Source organism: Pristiophorus japonicus, chromosome 22 (genome assembly GCF_044704955.1).
Source record: "Pristiophorus japonicus isolate sPriJap1 chromosome 22, sPriJap1.hap1, whole genome shotgun sequence".
NCBI lineage: Eukaryota > Metazoa > Chordata > Chondrichthyes > Pristiophoridae > Pristiophorus > Pristiophorus japonicus.
In genome coordinates this window covers 25,279,645-25,299,695 of record NC_091998.1, presented here as the reverse complement: position 1 = coordinate 25,299,695, position 20,051 = coordinate 25,279,645, and the positions used below count along the sequence as shown (strand labels likewise).

Genomic DNA, 20,051 nt, shown 5'->3' with positions numbered 1-20,051 from the left:
CCCGTATTCTAAATTTGAGCAAATTGATATCATCCTCCTGGATTCATGCACTCCTGTGTTTATTTAAACTGAAAACTATTAACTATTACTGTGCCATGACACCACCAAGTTAAAGCTCAAGAGGGTGAATTTCTGAGTTTGCGCTGAGCGACGAGGTTAGCCAACCAACTATGACTATCGGAAACTCGAGCACTCACGGCCCACAATGGAAGATTGTGGGCAGTAATGCCTAAATCTCCAATGGGTAAGGCTACCCATCAGAAGCGGGAACTTGGGAAAGGATTCCCGCCTTGGAGTGTCCGGGCCACTGCATGAGCCAAAATATAGTGTTTGAGACAGGATTAATAAACAATATCCTAGTAAAGGATCCCCTTGGAATGAGTGATCATAGTATGATTGAATTTCAAATTCAGTTGGAGGGTGAGAAAGTTGGGTCTCTAACCAGCGTACTGAGCTAAAATAAAGGAGACTATGAAGCGGGCAGGGAAGTGGACCTGAGTCCATGATCAGATCAGCCATGATTGTATTAAATGGCGGAGCAGGCTCGAGGGGCCAAATGGCCTATTTCTTATGTTCTTATGTATGAGGGCAGAGTTGGCTAAAGTGGTCTGGGAAAATAGATTAAAGTGTAGGACGGTTGATGAACAGTGGTGTACATTTAAGGAGATATTTCACAACTCTCAAGAAAAATATATTCCAGTGAGGAGGAAAGGGTGTCAGAGAAAAGATAGCCATCCGTGGCTAACGAAAGAAATAAAGGACAGTATCCAATTAAAAACAAGGGCATACAAAGTGGCCAAAACTAGTGGGAGGACAGAAGATTGGGAAGCTTTTAAAAGCCAGCAAAGAATGACTAAAAAAATGATTAAGAAAGGGAAGACAGACTATGAAAGTAAATTAGCACAAAATCTAAAAACAGATAGCAAGAGTTTCTATAGGTATATAAAAAGGAAAAGAGTGGCTAAAGTAACTGTTGGTCCCTGAGAGGATGAGACTGGGGAATTAGTAATAGGGAACTCTGAACAAATATTTTGTATCAGTCTTTATGGTAGAGGACATTAACAATATCCCAACAGTGGATAGTTAAGGGACTAAGGAGGTGGTACTCAGTAAGATAATGGGACTAAAGGCGGATAAATCCCCTGGACCTGATGGCTTGCATCTTAGGGTCTTAAGAGAAGTAGGGCAGGGATTGTGGATGCACTGATTGTAATTTACCAAAATTCCCTGGATTCTGGGGAGATCCCAGCAGATTAGAAAACTGCAAATGTAACGCACCTATTTAAAAAAGGAGGCAGACAAAAAGCAGGAAACTATAGACCAGTTAGCCTAACATCTGTGGTTGGGAAAATGTTGGAGTCCATTATGAAAGAAGTAGTAGCAGGACATTTGGAAAAGTATAATTCAGTCAGGCAGAGTCAGCATGGATTTATGAAGTGGAAGTCATGTTTGACAAATTTGCTGGAATTCTTTGAGGACATTACGAACAGGGTGGATAAAGGGGAACCAGTGGATGTGGTGTATTTGGACTTCCAGAAGGCATTTGACAAGGTGCCACATAAAAGGTTACTGCACAAGATAAAAATTCACGGGGTTGAGGGTAATATATTAGCATGGATAGAGGATTGACTAACTAACAGAAAAGAGAGAGTGGGGATAAATGGTTCATTCTCTGGTTGGCAATCAGTAACTAGTGAGGTGCCGCAAGGATAAGTGCTGGGACCTCAACTAATAACAATCTGTATTAATGGTTTGGAAGAAGGGACTGAGTGTAATGTAGCCAAGTTTGCTGACGATACAAAGATGGGAGGAAAAGCAATGTGCGAGGAGGACACAGAAAATCGGCAAAAGGACATAGACAGGCTAAGTGAGTGGGCAAAAATTTGGCAGATGGAGTATAATGTTGGAAAGTGTGAAGTCATGCACTTTGGCAGAAAAAAAATCAAAGAGCAAGTTATTATTTAAATGGAGAAAGATTGCAAAGTACTGCAGTACAGTGGGACCTGGGGGTACTTGTGCATGAAACACAAAAGATTAGTATGCAAGTACAGCAAGTGATCAGGAAGGCCAATTGAATCTTGGCCTTTATGGCAAAGAGGATGGAGTATAAAAGCAGGGAGGTCTTGCTACAGTTATACATGGTATTGGTGAGGCCACACCTGGAATACTGCGTGCAGTTTTGGTTTCCATATTTACGAAAGGATATACTTGCTTTGGAGGCAGTTCAGAGAAGGTTCACAAGGTTCATTCCAGAGGTGAGGGGGTTGAAAAATGAGGAAAGATTGTGTAGGTTGGGGATTTACTCATTGGAATTCAGAAGATTGAGAGGTGATCTTATTGAAACGTATAAGATTATGAGGGTGCTTGACAAGGTGGATGCAGAGAGGATGTTTCCTCTGATGGGGGAGACTAGAACTAGAGGGTATAATCTTAGAATAAGGAACCGCCCATTTAAAACTGAGATGGGGAGAAATTTCTTCTCTCTGAGGGTTGTAAATCTGTGGAATTCGCTGCCTCAGAGAGCTGTGGAAGCTGGGACATTGAATAAATTTAAGACAAAGATAGACAGTTTCTTAACCGATAAGGGAATAAGGGGTTATGGGGAGCGGGCAGGGAAGTGGAGCTGAGTCCATGATCAGATCAGCCAAGATTGTATAAAATGGCGGAGCAGGCTCGAGGGGTCGTATGGCCTACTCCTGCTCCTATTTCTTATGTTCTTATGTTTCTTTTGATGGTATTGTGAGGAACTTCAGTTTGCATCATTGTTTTGATCCCATTGTGCTCCAAATTGTCATGAGCAGTGAAGATGTTGAGAGTTTCAGAAAGAATTCCTTTACTACTTTGATGTCATGGTGGAGGTCGCCATGACCTTCCTTACTCTTTGAAAGTTCAACCTCCACGTATAATGATCACCTGCAACTTGCCGCTTTCCTGGCCTGTTGCCGTACAGAGCTGTTCTCCGTGTTAGAGCTGCTTGCATTAGTAGTTGAGTTTCTGCTTCTTCCTCTAGTCAAAGAACTAAACGTAAGGTACAGAACAAAGCTTCAAAGATGAGCAGAACACAGAACATCACCTGACCAAAATAAATGGGAATGTTTTAAAGAGACAACGACCCTCGCACTCTCCTCTCGCCCCAACATGGATGACAGCAAATCCTATCTGTATCTGGGCGTTGAATGTTATTTTGAACATTTGGAGGATTAGACAAGCAGTAAATAATTTTATTTAAACATTTTGGAGTTTGGGAAGTGTGATATATTCTTTATGGCATCACTAAGGACACTACACTAAGATGTCTCCACAGAGAATTTGTCATCATATTCTCTGACCCCAGCCTGTGGCTGTCTCGACATCTGCTGAAGCTGCCTGTTTTTTCTGTGTTTGACTCATTCAAATGCCGTGGGTGTCATGTACCTGACCTGCACATGACAATAGGGAGGTCATGTGCAGGTCAGGAATTTCAGCGGTGAAGCCAGCTACCGGTGGTAGCTCTCTGCCAACAGCCAGAGCCTGCCCGCCCGCACACTCTGGTCTTGCTGCACCTATGGACTCTCCTCTCCGAACCAGAACGCGCCCAAAATTTGCTGGCCACCCCTTTGAGGGTTCAGGTGCTGCGTGGCAACACCCAACATCAAGTTTGTGAGGGCATTCATCACCCAGGAGGCCGCTCAGCAGGAAATAGCATGGGAGACCCATTACCCCACACCTGCAGCATTTACATGGGACCTTCCTGTTCATAAAGCATTGGGGAATGGAATCTATGGTGGAGGGAGCAAAAAAAGAGACAGCTTGGAACAAGGAAATCAAACCCTCAGGCTCAAATTGAATATAAAACAATTACAAAACTTGTCTGTTACAATAGTTTCCCTATCTCCTTCGGCATAGGAACAATTTCAAACACATTCTCCTTCACTGTGGCCATGGTGACAGATATCTGATAATAGCTGAGCTGCTGATGTTTCAAATTGAATCCTGCATTGATCTGGAGAACAACATTACATTTTTAATATTCATTCTTGGGATGTGGGCGTCGCTGGCAAGGCTAGCATTTATTGTCCATCTCTAATTGCCCTTGAGAAGGTGGTGGTGAGCCTTCTGCTTGAACCGCTGCAGTCCGTGTGGTGAAGGTACTCCCACAGTGCTGTTAGGGAGGGAGTTCCAGGATTTTGGCCCAGTGGTGATATATTTCCAAGTCAGGATAGTGTGCAACTTGCAGGGAACTTGGAGGTGATGGTGTTCCCATGTACCTGCTGTCTTTGTCCTTCCAGATGGGGAAGGTCGCAGGACCTTCGGGAGGTGCTGCCGAAGAAGCCTGTTGCTGCAGTGCATCTTGTAGATGGTACACACTGCAGCCACGGTGCGCCGATACTGGAGGGAGTGAATGTTTAAAGTGGTGGATGGGTTACCGAATAAGCTTTGTCCTCTTGATTACGTATAAACTGAATATAAGCTGAAATGAACCCTGACGAGTGTTATTCAATACTTTTTTTTATATACAGACTTTCAACATTTTCTTTCACGAGCGCTCATTATTAGGGCAGGTGTTGTGTGGCAGAAAGTAATGTGTTACTCTGAACCAAGCACTTTCAAAGCCTCTGGCAGTAACTGTTCATGGGCAGGAAGTTGAACTAAATGGGATACATGAAAGAAAGTACAAATTGTCATCAATATAACATTTCATATCCACAGGACATCCGAAGTGTTTAATAGACAAGTAATTACTTTCACAGTATAGTCACAGCCACGGATTCAAAGGTAACTCTTTCAAGGGCAGATTTGAGTTTCTTCTGATGCTTACAGTAAGTAATTTCTAAATTTGTTAAAGCACAGTTAGTTCTGTACTCCAATCATTAGTAAAAATTAATAAACACGTTGTTGGAATTAGATTGCTATTTTAACATTCTGAACTTTTTTTTAAACAACGTAGTTCTCTTAGAGTTGTTAACATTTTAAAAGAAGATCTGAAGCAGATGTTTTCCCAGAGGCACTTACAGACACACTGTGCCCAAAGTGGAAACTCGACCCCAATCAGCCATCCGGGCACAAAGTGCACTCAAAGTTTGCGAGTTTTCCCATTTGATTTTATGATTCCAGTTTCTGCTTAAACTAATTTGCATAACCACAAACCAAAAATCGTCCATGAACCAGCGCAACAGGGCTGCATTTTAGAACGGAATTTTAAAAATATTTGCATTAAAAAATACTTTTTGACATATTTAAGAGTGGTAACCTGGTGCAGTTTGATTCAGACAGCCACAAATGGATTTGTCACCAAAAATAAGCATTTTTAATCAGTGTTCAATTCACCATCCGTGAGCAACTTTAAATCACTGAAAATTACTTTAAAACAACTATACAGAACCATTTACTAGTTTCACTGGTGTACAGTAGTCAGTTTCTTAGTGAATTAAATATTTTTTAATATTTAAAAGTGTTTAAAAGGTGCCTAATAGCACCCCGGCACCTGAAAAAACTATTTAATTTTAAGAGCCTCCTTGAAGGCCACAAAGTTGCCATGGTGATTGCCATGTATTTAACCATCTTGCAATGACATAGTCATGTAACTGTAACTCATGTACACTGTATCTGTACCCTAGAAATGCACACCCTGGCCACAGGGGGTGAACTTGCGGGAGATACTCCTCACCTGGGTTTCCAGGTATAAAAGGGGAGGTCCCACCCAGGGTCAGCACTCCTTGGTCCTGGCAATAAAGGTGAAGGTCACAGAGTGACCTTGTCTGAAATTTCTATGCCTCATGTGAGTTTGTAGTGAGGTGCAGGGACACTACAGTGATTAATTCAATCTGTGGACGTGGCCAGTTTTTGTGGCTGGTGCCAGCTTATGCTGGCTTGTAGCGCGGTGTATTTTAAACCAGCACTAAAGATTGCACTGCCTGAAAGATTCAATAGTAACTTTCAAAAGGGAATTTGATAAATACTGTTCTTGAAAAAGCAACATTTACAGGGCTATAGGCAAAGAGCAGGGAAGTGGGATTAATTGTATCGCTCTTTCAAATGTGCCAAATGGTCCAATTCTATGCTGTTGCATTTGTTGATTGTTTAATTCTATGATTCCACTCTACATGTCAACAGTGACTACATTTCAAAAGTACTTCATTGTCCTGAGGATGTGAAAGACATTGTATAAATGTAATTCTTCCTTTCAAGATTGACAGGCTGAAGGCTGAAAAGTCTATAAATTCAATTTATTTATTAGATCAAAGCACTAAATTGAGTAATGTGTCTGTTCACACCCCCAACACACCCAGAATGGATTATTTGAGTAAAAGTGATTTGAGGAAAACAGATTCTTGGCTCACACAGTGTGAAACTTTATCAGCCATGATAACATATTGTACATTATGTGTCAGCCTCAGCTCAGTGGTAAGCACTCTCACTTCTGAGTCAGAAGGTTGTGGTTCAAGTCCCAGTCCAGAGACATGAGCACAAAATCTAGGCTGACACTCCAGTGCGGTGCTGATGGAGTCCTGCACTGTTGAAGGCGCTGTCCTTCGGATGAGACGTTAAACCAGAAAGATGTAAAAGATCCCATGGCACTATTTTGAGTTCTCCCCAGTGTGCTGGCCAAGATTTATTCCTGAACCAACATAATTAAAAAACGATTTTCTGGTCATTATCTCATTGCTGTTTGTGGGAGCTTGCTGTGCACAAATTGGTTGCCGTGTTTCCTACATTACAACAGTGACTACACTTCAAAAGTATGTCATTGGCTGTGACACACTTTGGAATGTCATGAAAGGTGCTATATAAATGCAAGTTCTGTCTTTACATTGCGGTAGAATACACTGTATATTACTGGTCCAATTCTAAACCAAATATCGGGGCCAATAATGTGATGGGAGGCGTCCTATCACTGTATTGAGGTGTGCAGACCTACAGCTTTCAGCATAGAAACATAGAAAATAGGTGCAGGAGTAGGCCATTCGGCCCTTCGAGCCTGCACTGCCATTCAATGAGTTCATGGCTGAACATGCAACTTCAGTACCCCATTCCTGCTTTCTCGCCATATCCCTTGATCCCCCTAGTAGTAAGGACTACATCTAACTCCTTTTCAGCATGACTGAAGGTTCAGCGCATCCCAATGTGGTTAGCCAGCATGACTGGGCACTGGCAGCCTGCACACAAACTGTGAGCATGTCACCTTAAGGCCACTGAAAATATTTCAGTTAAGGTCCCTACACATGAAACAACTAGAGAAGATGTTTCCACTTGCGGGCGAGACCAGAACTCGGGGCCATAAATACAACAGAGTCACTAATAAATCCAATAGGGAATTCAGGAGAAACCTCTTTACATAAGAGCATAAGAATTAGGAGCAGGAGTCGGCCATTTGGCCCCTCAAGCCTGCTCCGCTATTCAATGAGATCATGGCTGATCTTCTACCTCAACTCCACTTTCCTGCACTGTCCCCATATCCCTTGATTCCCTTAATATCCAATAATTCCCTTAATATCCAAGAGAGAGTAATTTACCTAGAGAGTGGTTAGAACTCGCTACCACAGGGAGTAGTTGAGGTGAGCAGCATTGATACATTCAAGGGTGAAGCTAGATAAGCATGAGGGAGAAAGGTATACGTTGACAGGGTTAGCTGAAGAGGGGTTGGGGGGTGGTGGGTAGCGAGGCTCGTGTGCAGTGTAAACATCAGTACGGAACTGTTGGGTTGAATGGTCTAGTTCTGTGCTGTAAATACTTTATAATACTTTGTAACTGGAACCAGTGCTGAAGCAGAGGCCCCAGTAAATTGAAAAATCCTTTTGGCCTTCATATATTTCCCCAAAACCAGGAAAGTTTGATGGCGCGCCACTGTCAAGGGAGCAGCCCTTTACTGGCTGCTGGCACCTGAAATTCTGCCCCTGCAGCTCAGTGTGTCATGAGCGGCATAAAAATATTTAAAAGCATTTTCCTCAGTTTACTGTGCTCAGACACACGCATCAGCTAAAAGGCAGCATTGTGGCAACATTATTGACCCGGTAACGTGCAACTCATACATTACCAGCAATGTGCGTATAAGCTCCTTGGATGGGTGTGAAGAGAAGGCGCAGGCATACAAGAATGTCTGAAGTTGAGAATCTTGTGTGTCTTTGGTGAAATCCAGGTATTGAGAGAGTGCACTCAGGGACGATTCTGTCTGAGCTGCTGTTGCTGAGTCTATCAGGAAGGAGCTGGAATAAATCACAGACGGTAAGAAACCTTCAGCTGGCCACCAGGCTGAAAAGGATTGCAATTCTCAAAATAACATTCATGTTTTGTTTCATTCGCAAGCAGGAAGCCATTTCCAAAAGCACAGCAGCAATATATTGGAAATATCCGGAGCCCAACATATTTAAGTATTATATAGAGGTGAAAATTCCCACATGCGTTTCTTGCTGCACTCTGGAATCACATATCGCAAAACTGCACATTCGCAGCCTGCAATGTTCCGTCAATTAGCGTTACCTGATAGTGAATGACCCACAAAGGTGATACCAGTGAGGGAAGGTCTGCCCTAGTGGTGACATGTAGAAGGAATGTAAAGGTGTGGTCATGAAGACTTTGTCTGGTCGTTACACCTGGTGAAATCCTAAACACTCTCAAAAAGAACATGTCTATCATTTTGTTAGAAAAAATGCACAGAGGAAGTCTTTGTGACTAACGATTACGATGTAGCTACACATGGTGACCAGGCCAGTTCAGCCCTCCCCTACCGCTCAAAAATGAAAGATGAAAAGGAAAGTCCAGCTGACCCATTGGTTGACTTTTACTACAAAGCTTACTTTTCCATGTCGCAATTGCAGTCACAGGCACATTAAATTGCGTTTATAAACTGAAGCAACAAGCTGCACATCCTTGATTCAGGAACCAAATCTCACTTAATCTTCATTTTAATTTGACACGATCTTGATCTTCACATGCAACTGTTATTTTAAGAACTTGTTTATAAAAACACAAGGACATATAAGAAAGCAATGAATTAGTATTGGTGTGCTTAAATGTGTACACAATATGCAAGGTGTGGCCTCACCAAGCCATTTGCCCTATCTAACCCACTCCTTCCACTGATCATGGTCATTCTTCCCTATCATGAACTTCGCCTAAACTCCTAAGGAAAGGTTCAGACAATTTCTCTCTAACCCTCCCAAGGTAAATCAAGCAAAATCCGTCACACTTTACCACCCTTACGTTCTACATTATATATCCTTAACCTTTTGCCTTTATTAACATGATTCCAGCAGCTCAGAGAACTAGTGTGTTCCTCACAAACAGATTAGTGCATTACTCCCCATTCCTCAATTGAAATCTTCCTCCATATGAATAACCCCACAACAGAAACAAGTCGGGTTTGTCTGTCCCTTTAAGAAAGTACAGGTTAAACTGACTCTATGCACATAGGGTTGCTCTGATGCAGACATTAGCATTGCACATTTATGACAATAGGGAAAGCCCTCCTGGCTTGCAGCCTTTGTGAGATCTGCACCCAGAAGGAACCCTGGTTTAATTGGCTTTGCCCCTTCTGCGCACAATGGCTGTTAGGGGGTGATTAGTGGACTAGGCATCGTGGTAATTTGGTGTGCTTAAATATGGTGAGGATATTCTCTGTTTCCAAAACAGTTTGGTGCTATCAAAAGGAAGTTCTATGATTTTGCTGGGACCATTCTTGTAATGTTAACATAGAAACATAGAAAATAGGTGCAGGAGTAGGCCATTCGGCCCTTCAAGCCTGCACCACCATTCAATAAGATCATGGCTGATCATGCAACTTTAGTACCCCATCCCTGCTTTCTCTCCATATCCCTTGATCCCTTTAGCCATAAGGGCCACATCCATCTCCCTTTTGAATATATCTAATGAACTGGCCTCAACAACTTTCTGTGGTAGAGAATTCCACAGGTTCACAATTCTCTGAGTGAAGAAGTTGCTCCTCATCTCGGTCCGAAAGGGCTTACCCCTTATCCTTAGACTGTGACCCCTGGTTCTGGACTTCTCCAACATCGGGAACATTCTTCCTGCATCTAACCTGTCCAATCCCGTCAGAATTTTATATGTTTCAATGAGATCCCCTCTCATTCTTTTAAATTCCAGTGACTATAAGCCTAGTCGGTCCAGTCTTTCTTCATATGTCAGTCCTGCCGTCCCGGGAATCAGTCTGGTGAACCTTCGCTGCACTCCCTCAATAGCAAGAATGTCCTTCCTCAGATTAGGAGACCAAAACTGTACACAATATTCAAGGTGCGGCCTCACCAAGCCAAGTGTAAGTATTTACGGAGCATTTCTTAATAACACAGGGTTCATGAAATGTCAGTTCATCTGTCTGAATGATATCGGCTTCAAGAAGATGGGAATGGCTGTGTCTCAGGTCAAGGCTTGTAGAGTCCTAGCTACATTACAAAGTTGGCACTTTTTTTCCTGTCTCCCTGCCTCTGCACTTGGTTAAAAGCTAGCATGTCTAGCCTCTTTCAGTTCTGACAAAGGTTCACCGACCTGTAACATTAACTCTGTTTCTCTCTCCACAGATGCTGCCTGACCTGCTGAGTGTTTCCAGCACTTTCTGTTTTTATTTCAGATTTCCACCAGCCACAGTATTTTGCGTTTGTTTAAGTGTTACTACCAGGTGCTATTGTGTCTTACAGTAGGGTGCCCAAGCTTTTGTTTTCATTGACACGCTAGATGGAGCCCTTCTTCCATTGGAACCCTAGATATAGCCCTGCCTCCATAGCATGAGATGGGTAGGAGAGTGGGAGAATGATCTCACATGAGAAATTGGGAGCGTGCCTGCAAAATGGAACATGATAAGAGTCCTAAGCAAGTGTACATTTACAATCGTGAAAGGAACATGGGCCATTGACTTACATCTCATTGCCAGCTGCCATCTTCAGAAAATTCAGAATGTCAATCTTCTTTGCTTCTCTCAGTAACTGGACAAAAGCCAGAAAAGTATTTGTTGTAGATACTTTAGAAAGATCTCGCAGGTCAGTTTTTTTATCGAGGCTTTTCAAATAGTCATCTGCCTTAAAGAGAAACAAGGTATCCTTTCATTGTGGGTTCTGTCCAACATTTCTTACAAGTTCAACTTCGCGAAGGAGTCTGAAAATATCCACCAATGGAAAAGGCAGCTGCTACATGAACGTAGAATTATTCCAATAAGTGTAACAGTTTGGACAATAAACATAAGAAATAGGAGCAGGAGTCGGCCGTTCGGCCCCTCGAGCCTGCTCCGCCATTCAATATCATGGCTGATCTGATCCTGGCCTCAACTCCACATCCCTGCCTGCTCCCCATACCCTTGACTCACTTAGCGTTCAAAAATCTGTCTATCTCCACCTTAAATATATTCAATGACCCAACCTCCACAGCTCTCTGGGGCAGAGAATTCCACAGATCTACGACCCTCTGAGAGAAGAAATTCCTCCTCATAAGACAATACAATGGTCTGGCGAAATGGTGATACGATAGGGTGTTGTGAATAAACTTTAGTTTTATACATGCTATTTCTAACTGACCCATTGAAAATTTAAAAAAATTTTTGTTTCTAGAGCTGTGCCTACCCCACCTCAGAGGCGGATAACCCACATCTTGTGAGCTGAATGCCCTTCTCCAGTGGCATAAAGTGTTGCCCTTTGTTGCACAGTCTTGCCCGTTTACTCCACTCCAATGTTGGAAGTGTAATCAGCCATAACAATGCAGGCCACCCTCCTTTTACTCTGTCTCGGCTGCTCCTGGTGTTGTTAATTTGATGTGATAGTGTTGAGTGTGGAGTAAAAATTGGTACGCTCCACATCTATGCCACAGCAGCCTAATAAAACACAGCCAGCAGTTTGATTTCCCTACAGGTCAATCTCCCAATTACACTGCACACAGGATGTAGTCTTCAGATGAAGTATGTTTAAATTGGATTAGGGTTTTAGTCATTTTAAAGTTATACATTTTTTCATTATTTTTCTATCATACTTTGATTTGATATTATTACTTATAATTAAATTGCAAAATTTGCGGCAATTTGGGAAGCGGAGTGGTTTGGATAGCTGAGTGATGAAAAGCTAAAGCACTGCAGCGCCAGCATTGGTGGGAAGATGTAATTACAGCATGCCTCATCCATGCCTGTTACTGGTAGATTTGACGATTCCAACGCACCCCTGGCCAGACTCCCATCTTCCACCCTCCATAAACTTAAACTTATCCAAAAAGCTGCTGCTCATATCCTAACTAACTGATATCAAGTCCTGTTCACCCATCACCCCTTGGCTCCCGGTCAGCAATGCCTCAGTTTGAAAATTATTGATCCACTTTGTTAAACATGCAATGCTTAATGTGCATAAATGATGGGTTGATAGCCTCAGACATTAATTTCATAACATTAATAAGATAGAGGAATTAAAGATCATCATCATCATAGGCAGTCCCTCGGAATCGAGGAAGACTTGCTTCCACTCTAAAAATGAGCCCTTAGGTGACTGAACAGTCCAATATGAGAGCCACAGTCTCTGTCACAGGTGGGACAGACAGTGGTTGAGGGAAAGGGTGGGTGGGACAGGTTTGCCGCACGCTCTTTCTGCTGCCTGCGCTTGATTTCTGCACGCTCTCAGCGATGAGACCCGAGGTACTCAGCGCCCTCCCGGATGCACTTTCTCCACTTAGGGCGGTCTTTGGCCAGGGACTCCCAGGTGTCGGTGGGGATGTTGCACTTTATCAGGGAGACTTTGAGGGTAACGTTTCCACTGCCCACCTTTGGCTCATTTGCCGTGAAGGAGTTCCGAGTAGAGCACTTGCTTTGGGAGTCTCGTGTCGGGCATGCGAACAATGTGGCCTGCCCAGCAGAGCTGATAGAAGAAAGATAATGGCCCAGAAATTGCGGTCGGAGGTTTCCTGCGGGCGGATGCCTCCAACCTGAAAGATTTCTACAAACTTGGTGGTTTGGGAGGTTCGGAGACTTACGGTTCTGAGCCTCTGTGTGAAGGCCTGCGTCGAAATCCACGTATCCCAGGGGGGCAGGCTCTTTGCACTTGTCCCTGGGATCACATGGGCCGACCCAACCAATCAAAGTAGTGGTATTCCCATTCATACTTGTGGTGAGTTCCGTATATACGGAATCACCATCAGTATGAATGGGAATACCCCCAAAAATACACAAACACGTAAAATACATTTTAAAAACACATTGCATATTTAAAATTAATCAAAATGGAATTGAATTAATTATTTAAAACAAAAATGTAATTTTTTGAAAAATAAATCTACATATTTTAAAGGTTCAAAAAGAATCTCACCTTATTTCTCAGGTTTCTAGCTGTTTAAATAATTTAAAAAAGTGTATTTATCTGTCCTTTAAAAGTCTTACACCGATAAAAGCAAAGGTAATCTTTTATCAGTTGTAAGAATTTCAAGGGCATTCGCTTGACAGAAGTTGGACAAATAGCCCAACTCTCGGAGGCTCTTTACTGCAGGATTCTGTCAAGTTTCGGCGCATGTGCAGTTAATGTCTAAATCCAGAACTTGTGGGGTCCCAACAGGTGCATGCGCACCTTGTACGCGCCCATAGGGGCCGCGAATTCAGGGCCAATGTTTGTGAAACTTTTTACTCAAGACCCGATTGTTTACACTGATTTCTGCTTGTTTGACTCAGTTTTTGATGCTCTGGGGTATGCTAATGCAACTGTCAGGAAATTTGGCTGCGAGATCCCGTTGGCAAGATTAACATACAAATTGGTGTAAATTTCGGCATAATTTCTGTGCGAGTGATTCCATCATCCTCTGCCTCCATCTCTCACTCCCGATCCCCATCATCCTCTGCCTCCATCCATCACTCCCGATCCCCATCATCCTCTGCCTCCATCCATCACTCCCGATCCCCATCATCCTCTGCCTCCATCCCTCACTCCCTATCTCCATCAGCCTCTGCCTCCATCCCTCACTCCTGATCCCCATCATCCTCTGCCTCCATCCCTCACTCCCGATCCCCATCATCTTTTGCCTCCATCCCTCACTCCCGATCTCCATCATCCTCTGCCTCCATCCCTCACTCCCGATCCCCATCATTCTCTGCCTCCATCCCTCACTCCCTATCTCCATCAGCCTCTGCCTCCATCCCTCACTCCTGATCTCCATCATCCTCTGCCTCCATCCCTCACTCCCGATCTCCATCATCTTCTGCCTCCATCCCTCACTCCCGATCTTCATCATTCTCTATTCCTCATTCACTGCGTTCATCATTCTCTACCGGTGTCCCTCAATCACAATCGCCATCATTCTCTCTCAGTCTCTCACTCTTGCCTTCAAAAACTTCGAACACCACCACTGCAAATATTGTACTTTTGTGCACTTTAGCTTTTTTCCGTACGTTACAGGTGATGGACTTTTGTGTGTAAGTTTAAGTCCTGACAAATTCCGTCTATCTTAATGATGTAAAGAAATGAATACTTGAAGCCACCAACCCATCATTTATGCACATTAAGCATTGCTTGACAAGGAAGGATACAGATCGGGAATGTAATAACCCCTCTATTCTCTTCCCAGTTGTTGACGAACCTGCTGTGTGTTTCCAATATTTCCCATTTTAACTGCTTTTTGTACGTCATATTTGAGGTCATTGGGTTCTTGCATTTCACCGTAAACCAACTGAATTGTGAAACGTAATCCCAAAACACTGATAACAATCCTGTAGAGTAATGTAATAAAGAAGACTTTGACTTATTCAGTTGCTTTGAAGCAGTGGCCTTGGTCAAAGCTCTATATTCAGGGCTATTGAAAGCTGTTTTTTGAGTCGCGGCTCTTTGCTTTTACAGCTGCTCGGCAATTTGTCCAGGTTTTGTAAGGATGGCATGTTTGCATAATTAATTACTTTCGAAGTGTGGTGACAGTTGCTATGGAGATAAACATGGCAGCCATCCTGCACCAGCTAATTCCCACAGATAGCAATGTGTTAAACGACCAGTTAGGGACATCGGAACAGGAAGAGGCCATTCAGCCTCGCGGATCTGTTCCGCATTCACGGCTGATCTGTGACCTAACTCCATATTCCCGCCTTTTCCCCATATCCCTTAGATTTCTGTTAACCACAGGTATTATGATTCTCAGATTTAAAATTAACAATTTGACCTAGCATTTTGCAGAAGAGAGTTCCAAAGTTCTGCCACTCTTTTCATGTAGAAGTGTTTCCTAATTTCACCCCTGAAAGATCTGGCTCTAATTTTTAGGCTATGTGCCCGAGTCTTAGACTCCCCAATCAGCAGAAATCGTTTCTCTCGATCTACCCTATTAGTTCCCATTAATATCTTGAAAACTTAAATCAAATCACCCCTGAACCGTCTAAATTCCAGGGAATACAACCTTAATCTCTCCTCGCAATTTAACCCTTGTAGTCCAGGTACCATTCTGGTAAATCAATGCTCCAATCCCTCCAAGGCCAATATACCCTGCCCAGAACTGAACACAGTACTCCAGATGTTGTCTAACTAGGGCTTTGTAGGAAGGACATTCTTGCTATTGAGGGAGTGCAGTGAAGGTTCACCAGGCTGATTCCCGGGATGGCAGGACTGACATAGGAAGAAAGACTGGATCAACTAGGCTTATATTCACTTGAATTTAGAAGAATGAGAGGGGATCTCATAGAAACATATAAAATTCTGACGGAATTAGACAGGTTAGATGCAGGAAGAATGTTCCCGATGTTGGGGAAATCCAGAACCAGTGGTCACAGTCTAAGGGTAAGGGATAAGCTATTTAGTACCGAGATGGGGAGAAACTTCTTCACTCAGAGAAATGTGAACCTGTGGAATTCTCTACCACAGAAAGTTGTGGAGGCCAGTTCGTTAGATATATTCAAAAGGGAGTTAGATGTGGCCCTTACGGCTAAAGGAATCAAGGAGTATAGAGAGAAAGCAGAAATGGGGTACTAAAGTTGCAAAAATGAAAAGCCATGATCTTATTGAATGGTGGTGCAGGCTCGAAGGGCCAAATGGCGTACTCCTGCACCTATTTTCTATGTTTCTATGTTTGTATAGCTGTAGCATCAATTCTACCCCCTTGCATTCTAGTCCTCTAGATATAAAGTCAGCACTCTGTTAGCCTTCTTGATTATTTTCTGTTTCTTGGTGGCACTTGGTAAGGAAAGAACCCTGCTCTTCATACAGTGCCAGGCGAACGCTGTCTCCACCTGAACCCCGAGGATAGGCAGACATGACCATAGTGTAACACCACAGCACCTCCAACTGTAAATTATACTGCTGCATAAACCTAGGGTTTGAGGAATTTCCCTTGATTTGGTACTTAAACCCCATAGCGTCTGACAGTTGTGCAGGCCACATCTGGAGTATTGTGTACAGTTTTGGTCTCCTAACTTGAGGAAGGACATTCTTGCTATTGAGGGGGTGCAGCGAAGGTTCACCAGACTGATTCCCGGGATGGTGGGACTGATCTATCAAGAAAGACTGGATCAACTGGGCTTGTATTCACTGGAGTTCAGAAGAATGAGAGGGGATCTCATAGAAACGTTTAAAATTCTGACTGGTTTAGACAGGTTAGATGCAGGAAGAATGTTCCCGATGTTGGGGAAGTCCAGAACCAGGGGTCACAGTCTAAGCATAAGGGGTAAGCCATTTAGGACCGAGATGAGGAGAAACTTCTTCACCCAGAGAGTGGTGAACCTGTGGAATTCTCTACCACAGAAAGTTGTTGAGACCAATTCACTAAATATATTCAAAAAGGAGTTAGATGAAGTCCTTATTACTAGGGGGATCAAAGGGTCTGGCGAGAAAGCAGGAATGGGGTACTGAAGTTGCATGTTCAGCCATGAACTCATTGAATGGCGGTGCAGGATCGAAGGGCCGAATGGCCTACTCCTGCACCTATTTTCTTTGTTTCTATCCAGTGGGTCCTAATAGCTGAAGCAGGCAAACAAACTAATGTCATGAAAATAAAAGTACGATTGAGTAATAGGTTCCAATTATGATATTCTCGCGGTAGATTTGTTTTGTTCCTGCACCTGGGCATATTGAATCACCTGGACAATCGAAGATAATAACTGGCTCACAAAGCTCCTTGTGCTTTCTATGTGCCATATAAATCAAATCAAATTTTCACATGCACACCCACCAACCTGTTGCTGCTATTACCATGGAGACAGGAACAATGGAATGAATTACCCCCAATAGGACTCTTCGCAATGAATGGTTGCCAACAGTGAACGGGTGAAATTGTTTCACACGCTTTGATGAGATAAGACCTTAAATAAATGTCATTTTTGAAGAATTAATTCGCAGGATGCAGGGATTGCTGGCAAGGCCAGCATTTATTGCCCATCCTTAGTTGACCTCGAGAAGGTGGTGGTGAGCCATCTTCTTGAATCGCTGCAGTCCGTGTGCTGAAGGTGCTCCCACAGTGCTGTTAGGGAGGGAGTTGCAGGATTTTGCAACGATGAAGGAACGGTGATATAAGTCGAAGTCGGGATGGTGTGTGACTTGGAGGGGAACTTGGAGGTGGCGGTGTTCCCATGCATCTACCGTCCTTGTCATTTTTTTAATTATCTAATAAACAGCTTCAAAGTAAAGTGAACTCCTACCCCATGATATTAATAAAGCAGCCAAGGCTCCAACCTTGCCTGTGTAAGGATAAAGAAGCTCTCTCCATAATATTAAACAAGAAGCTAGACTTCAGTTACAGCCCAATGCAAACACACAATATAAAGCCAAAACAAAAGTTCAATTGAAAAGCATCCCAGAACTTTAAACTGAACAAAAGCAACCAAACAAGGTCCTGGAGTAACAAGTGTCAAATCTTAAAGATATTCACTGCATTAGCTTTTCATGATGCAGATAGCGTATGATATCTCATCACTCAAGTATCACGTGAATAATTTCTCCCCTACTTTTCTCATACTGTTACAAGCCTCTTCATTATATCGTCATCCAGCTATTATGCTCAGATTTGATGCTCTGTGCGGTAGGACTGGCATGGTTAGATCGCTGTCAGTCGTGACTCAGTCGGCAGCAGTTACACCTCGGAGTCAGAAGATTATGGGTCCGAGCGCCACTCCAGAGACTTCACTCATAAACCAGGCTGACTCTCCGGTGCCACACTGTCGGAGATACCACCTTTTTGATGAGAAGTTAAACCCTCTAACGTGAATGTTAAAAGGAAGAGGAGGGGCATTTAGCCTGGTGTCCCTAGTTGCATTCTTTCCTTATGCTTATATACAGGTTCGATCTCCCAAAACCGGAGTTCCAAAACCCGGAATGTTCCGAAATCTGGACATTGTGTTGATCCGTGAAGGGGTCGTCCAAAATCTGGAAAATGTTCCAAAATCCGGACATTTTTTTTAATCGGCGCACACAGGGCTAGAAATTCTGTTTTGGTGGTGGCAGTATTGTTTCGCTATTTTTCGTCCAAAATACCACTAATCACTTTGCTATTTCTTAAAGGACCAGCGGTAAAAATCAGCGTTGCACGAGGATTGCCGACAGAAACTGCGGTCCTCGCCAACTTTACTCCGAGGCCAATATCGCTGTGAGCGAGGCCTTGGGAGGGGGAAAACACAATAAAAAAATTGCAAAAGGCAAAAAATAAAAAAATCACAAAACATTCACAAGACGCTTAAGAACATAAGAACATAAGAATTAGGAACAGGAGTAGGCCATCTAGCCCCTCGAGCCTGCTCCGCCATTCAACAAGATCATGGCTGATCTGGTCGTGGACTCAGCTCCACTTACCTGCCCGCTCCCTGTAACCCTTAATTCCCTTATTGGTTAAAAATCTATCTGTGATTTGAATACATTCAATGAGCTAGCCTCAACTGCTTCCTTGGGCAGAGAATTCCACAGATTCACAACCCTCTGGGAGAAGAAATTCTTTCTCAACTCGGATTTAAATTGGCTCCCCCGTATTTTGAGGCTGTGCCCCCTAGTTCTAGTCTCCCCAACCAGTGGAAACAACCTCTCTGCCTCTATCTTGTCTATCCCTTTCATTATTTTAAATGTTTCTATAAGATCACCCCTCATCCTTCTGAACTCCAACGAGTAAAGACCCAGTCTACTCAATCTATCATCATAAGGTAACCCCCTCATCTCCGGAATCAGCCGAGTGAATCGTCTCTGTACCCCCTCCAAAGCCAGTATATCCTTCCTTAAGTAAGGTGACCAAAACTTCACACAGTACTCCAGGTGCGGCCTCACCAATACCCTGTACAGTTGCAGCAGGACCTCCCTGCTTTTGTACTCCATCCCTCTCGCAATGAAGGCCAACATTCCATTCGCCTTCCTGATTACCTGCTGCACCTGCAAACTAACTTTTAACTATTGAATCGCTGAAAAAGAATTTTTTTTTAAAATCTTGAACTTACCTTTTTTGCAGGACTTCATACCTACTGCTGTTCCAAGGGCTGCAACATAGCTTTTTCCTAGGTGTTTTTTTTCGCCCAGAATACGGGTCAAAATTTAGGACGTTGGAAATACGTTCTGTAATCCGGAACTACCCGAAATCAGGAACAGCCTCGGTTTCGAGATTTCCGGATTTCGGAGGTCGAACATGTAATACTTTCATTTGATATTATGACTATATCTTCCATTTAGTTATAAATAAGAGCAGTAATGTACTTACATCGGTACCTTATACCATCCTTTAATTCCTATTAGTGTCCAAAATCTATCGATCTCAGTCTTGAATATACTTAACGACTGAGCATCCACAGCTCTCTGGGGTATTCATCACCCTCTGAGTGAAGAAATTTCTCCTCATCTCAGTCCTAAATGACCGGTGCATACATTCTCCTGAACCGATACCTTAGCCTGAAACTATGACACCCAGTTCTAGATTCTCTAGCAAGGGAAATTATCTAACCTTCAAACTCTATAAGATTGTATATGTGTCAATGAGATCACCTTTCATTCTTCTAAACTCCAGAGAATATAGGCCCATTCTACTCAATCCCTCTTCATAGGGCAATCTTCTTATCCTAGGAATTAATCTGGTGAACCTTTGTTGCACTCCCTCTAAGGCAAGTATATCCTTCCTTAGGTAAGGAGACCAAAACTGTACACATTACACCAGGTGCGGTTTCACCAAAG

At 43.1% G+C, this 20,051-nt stretch overlaps 1 protein-coding gene across 1 annotated transcript in view; it reads right to left on the bottom strand.

Annotated features, from left to right (window-relative positions):
- Positions 1-20,051, bottom strand: part of LOC139234721 (microsomal triglyceride transfer protein large subunit-like) — a 157,209-nt gene that overhangs the window by 39,486 nt on the left and 97,672 nt on the right. The window contains exons 8-9 of the mRNA XM_070865403.1: positions 10,849-11,006; positions 8,015-8,183 (exon numbers count right to left, since the gene is read on the bottom strand). Coding sequence (XP_070721504.1) covers positions 8,015-8,183; positions 10,849-11,006 — 327 coding nt within the window. The remainder of the gene's footprint in view (positions 1-8,014; positions 8,184-10,848; positions 11,007-20,051) is intronic.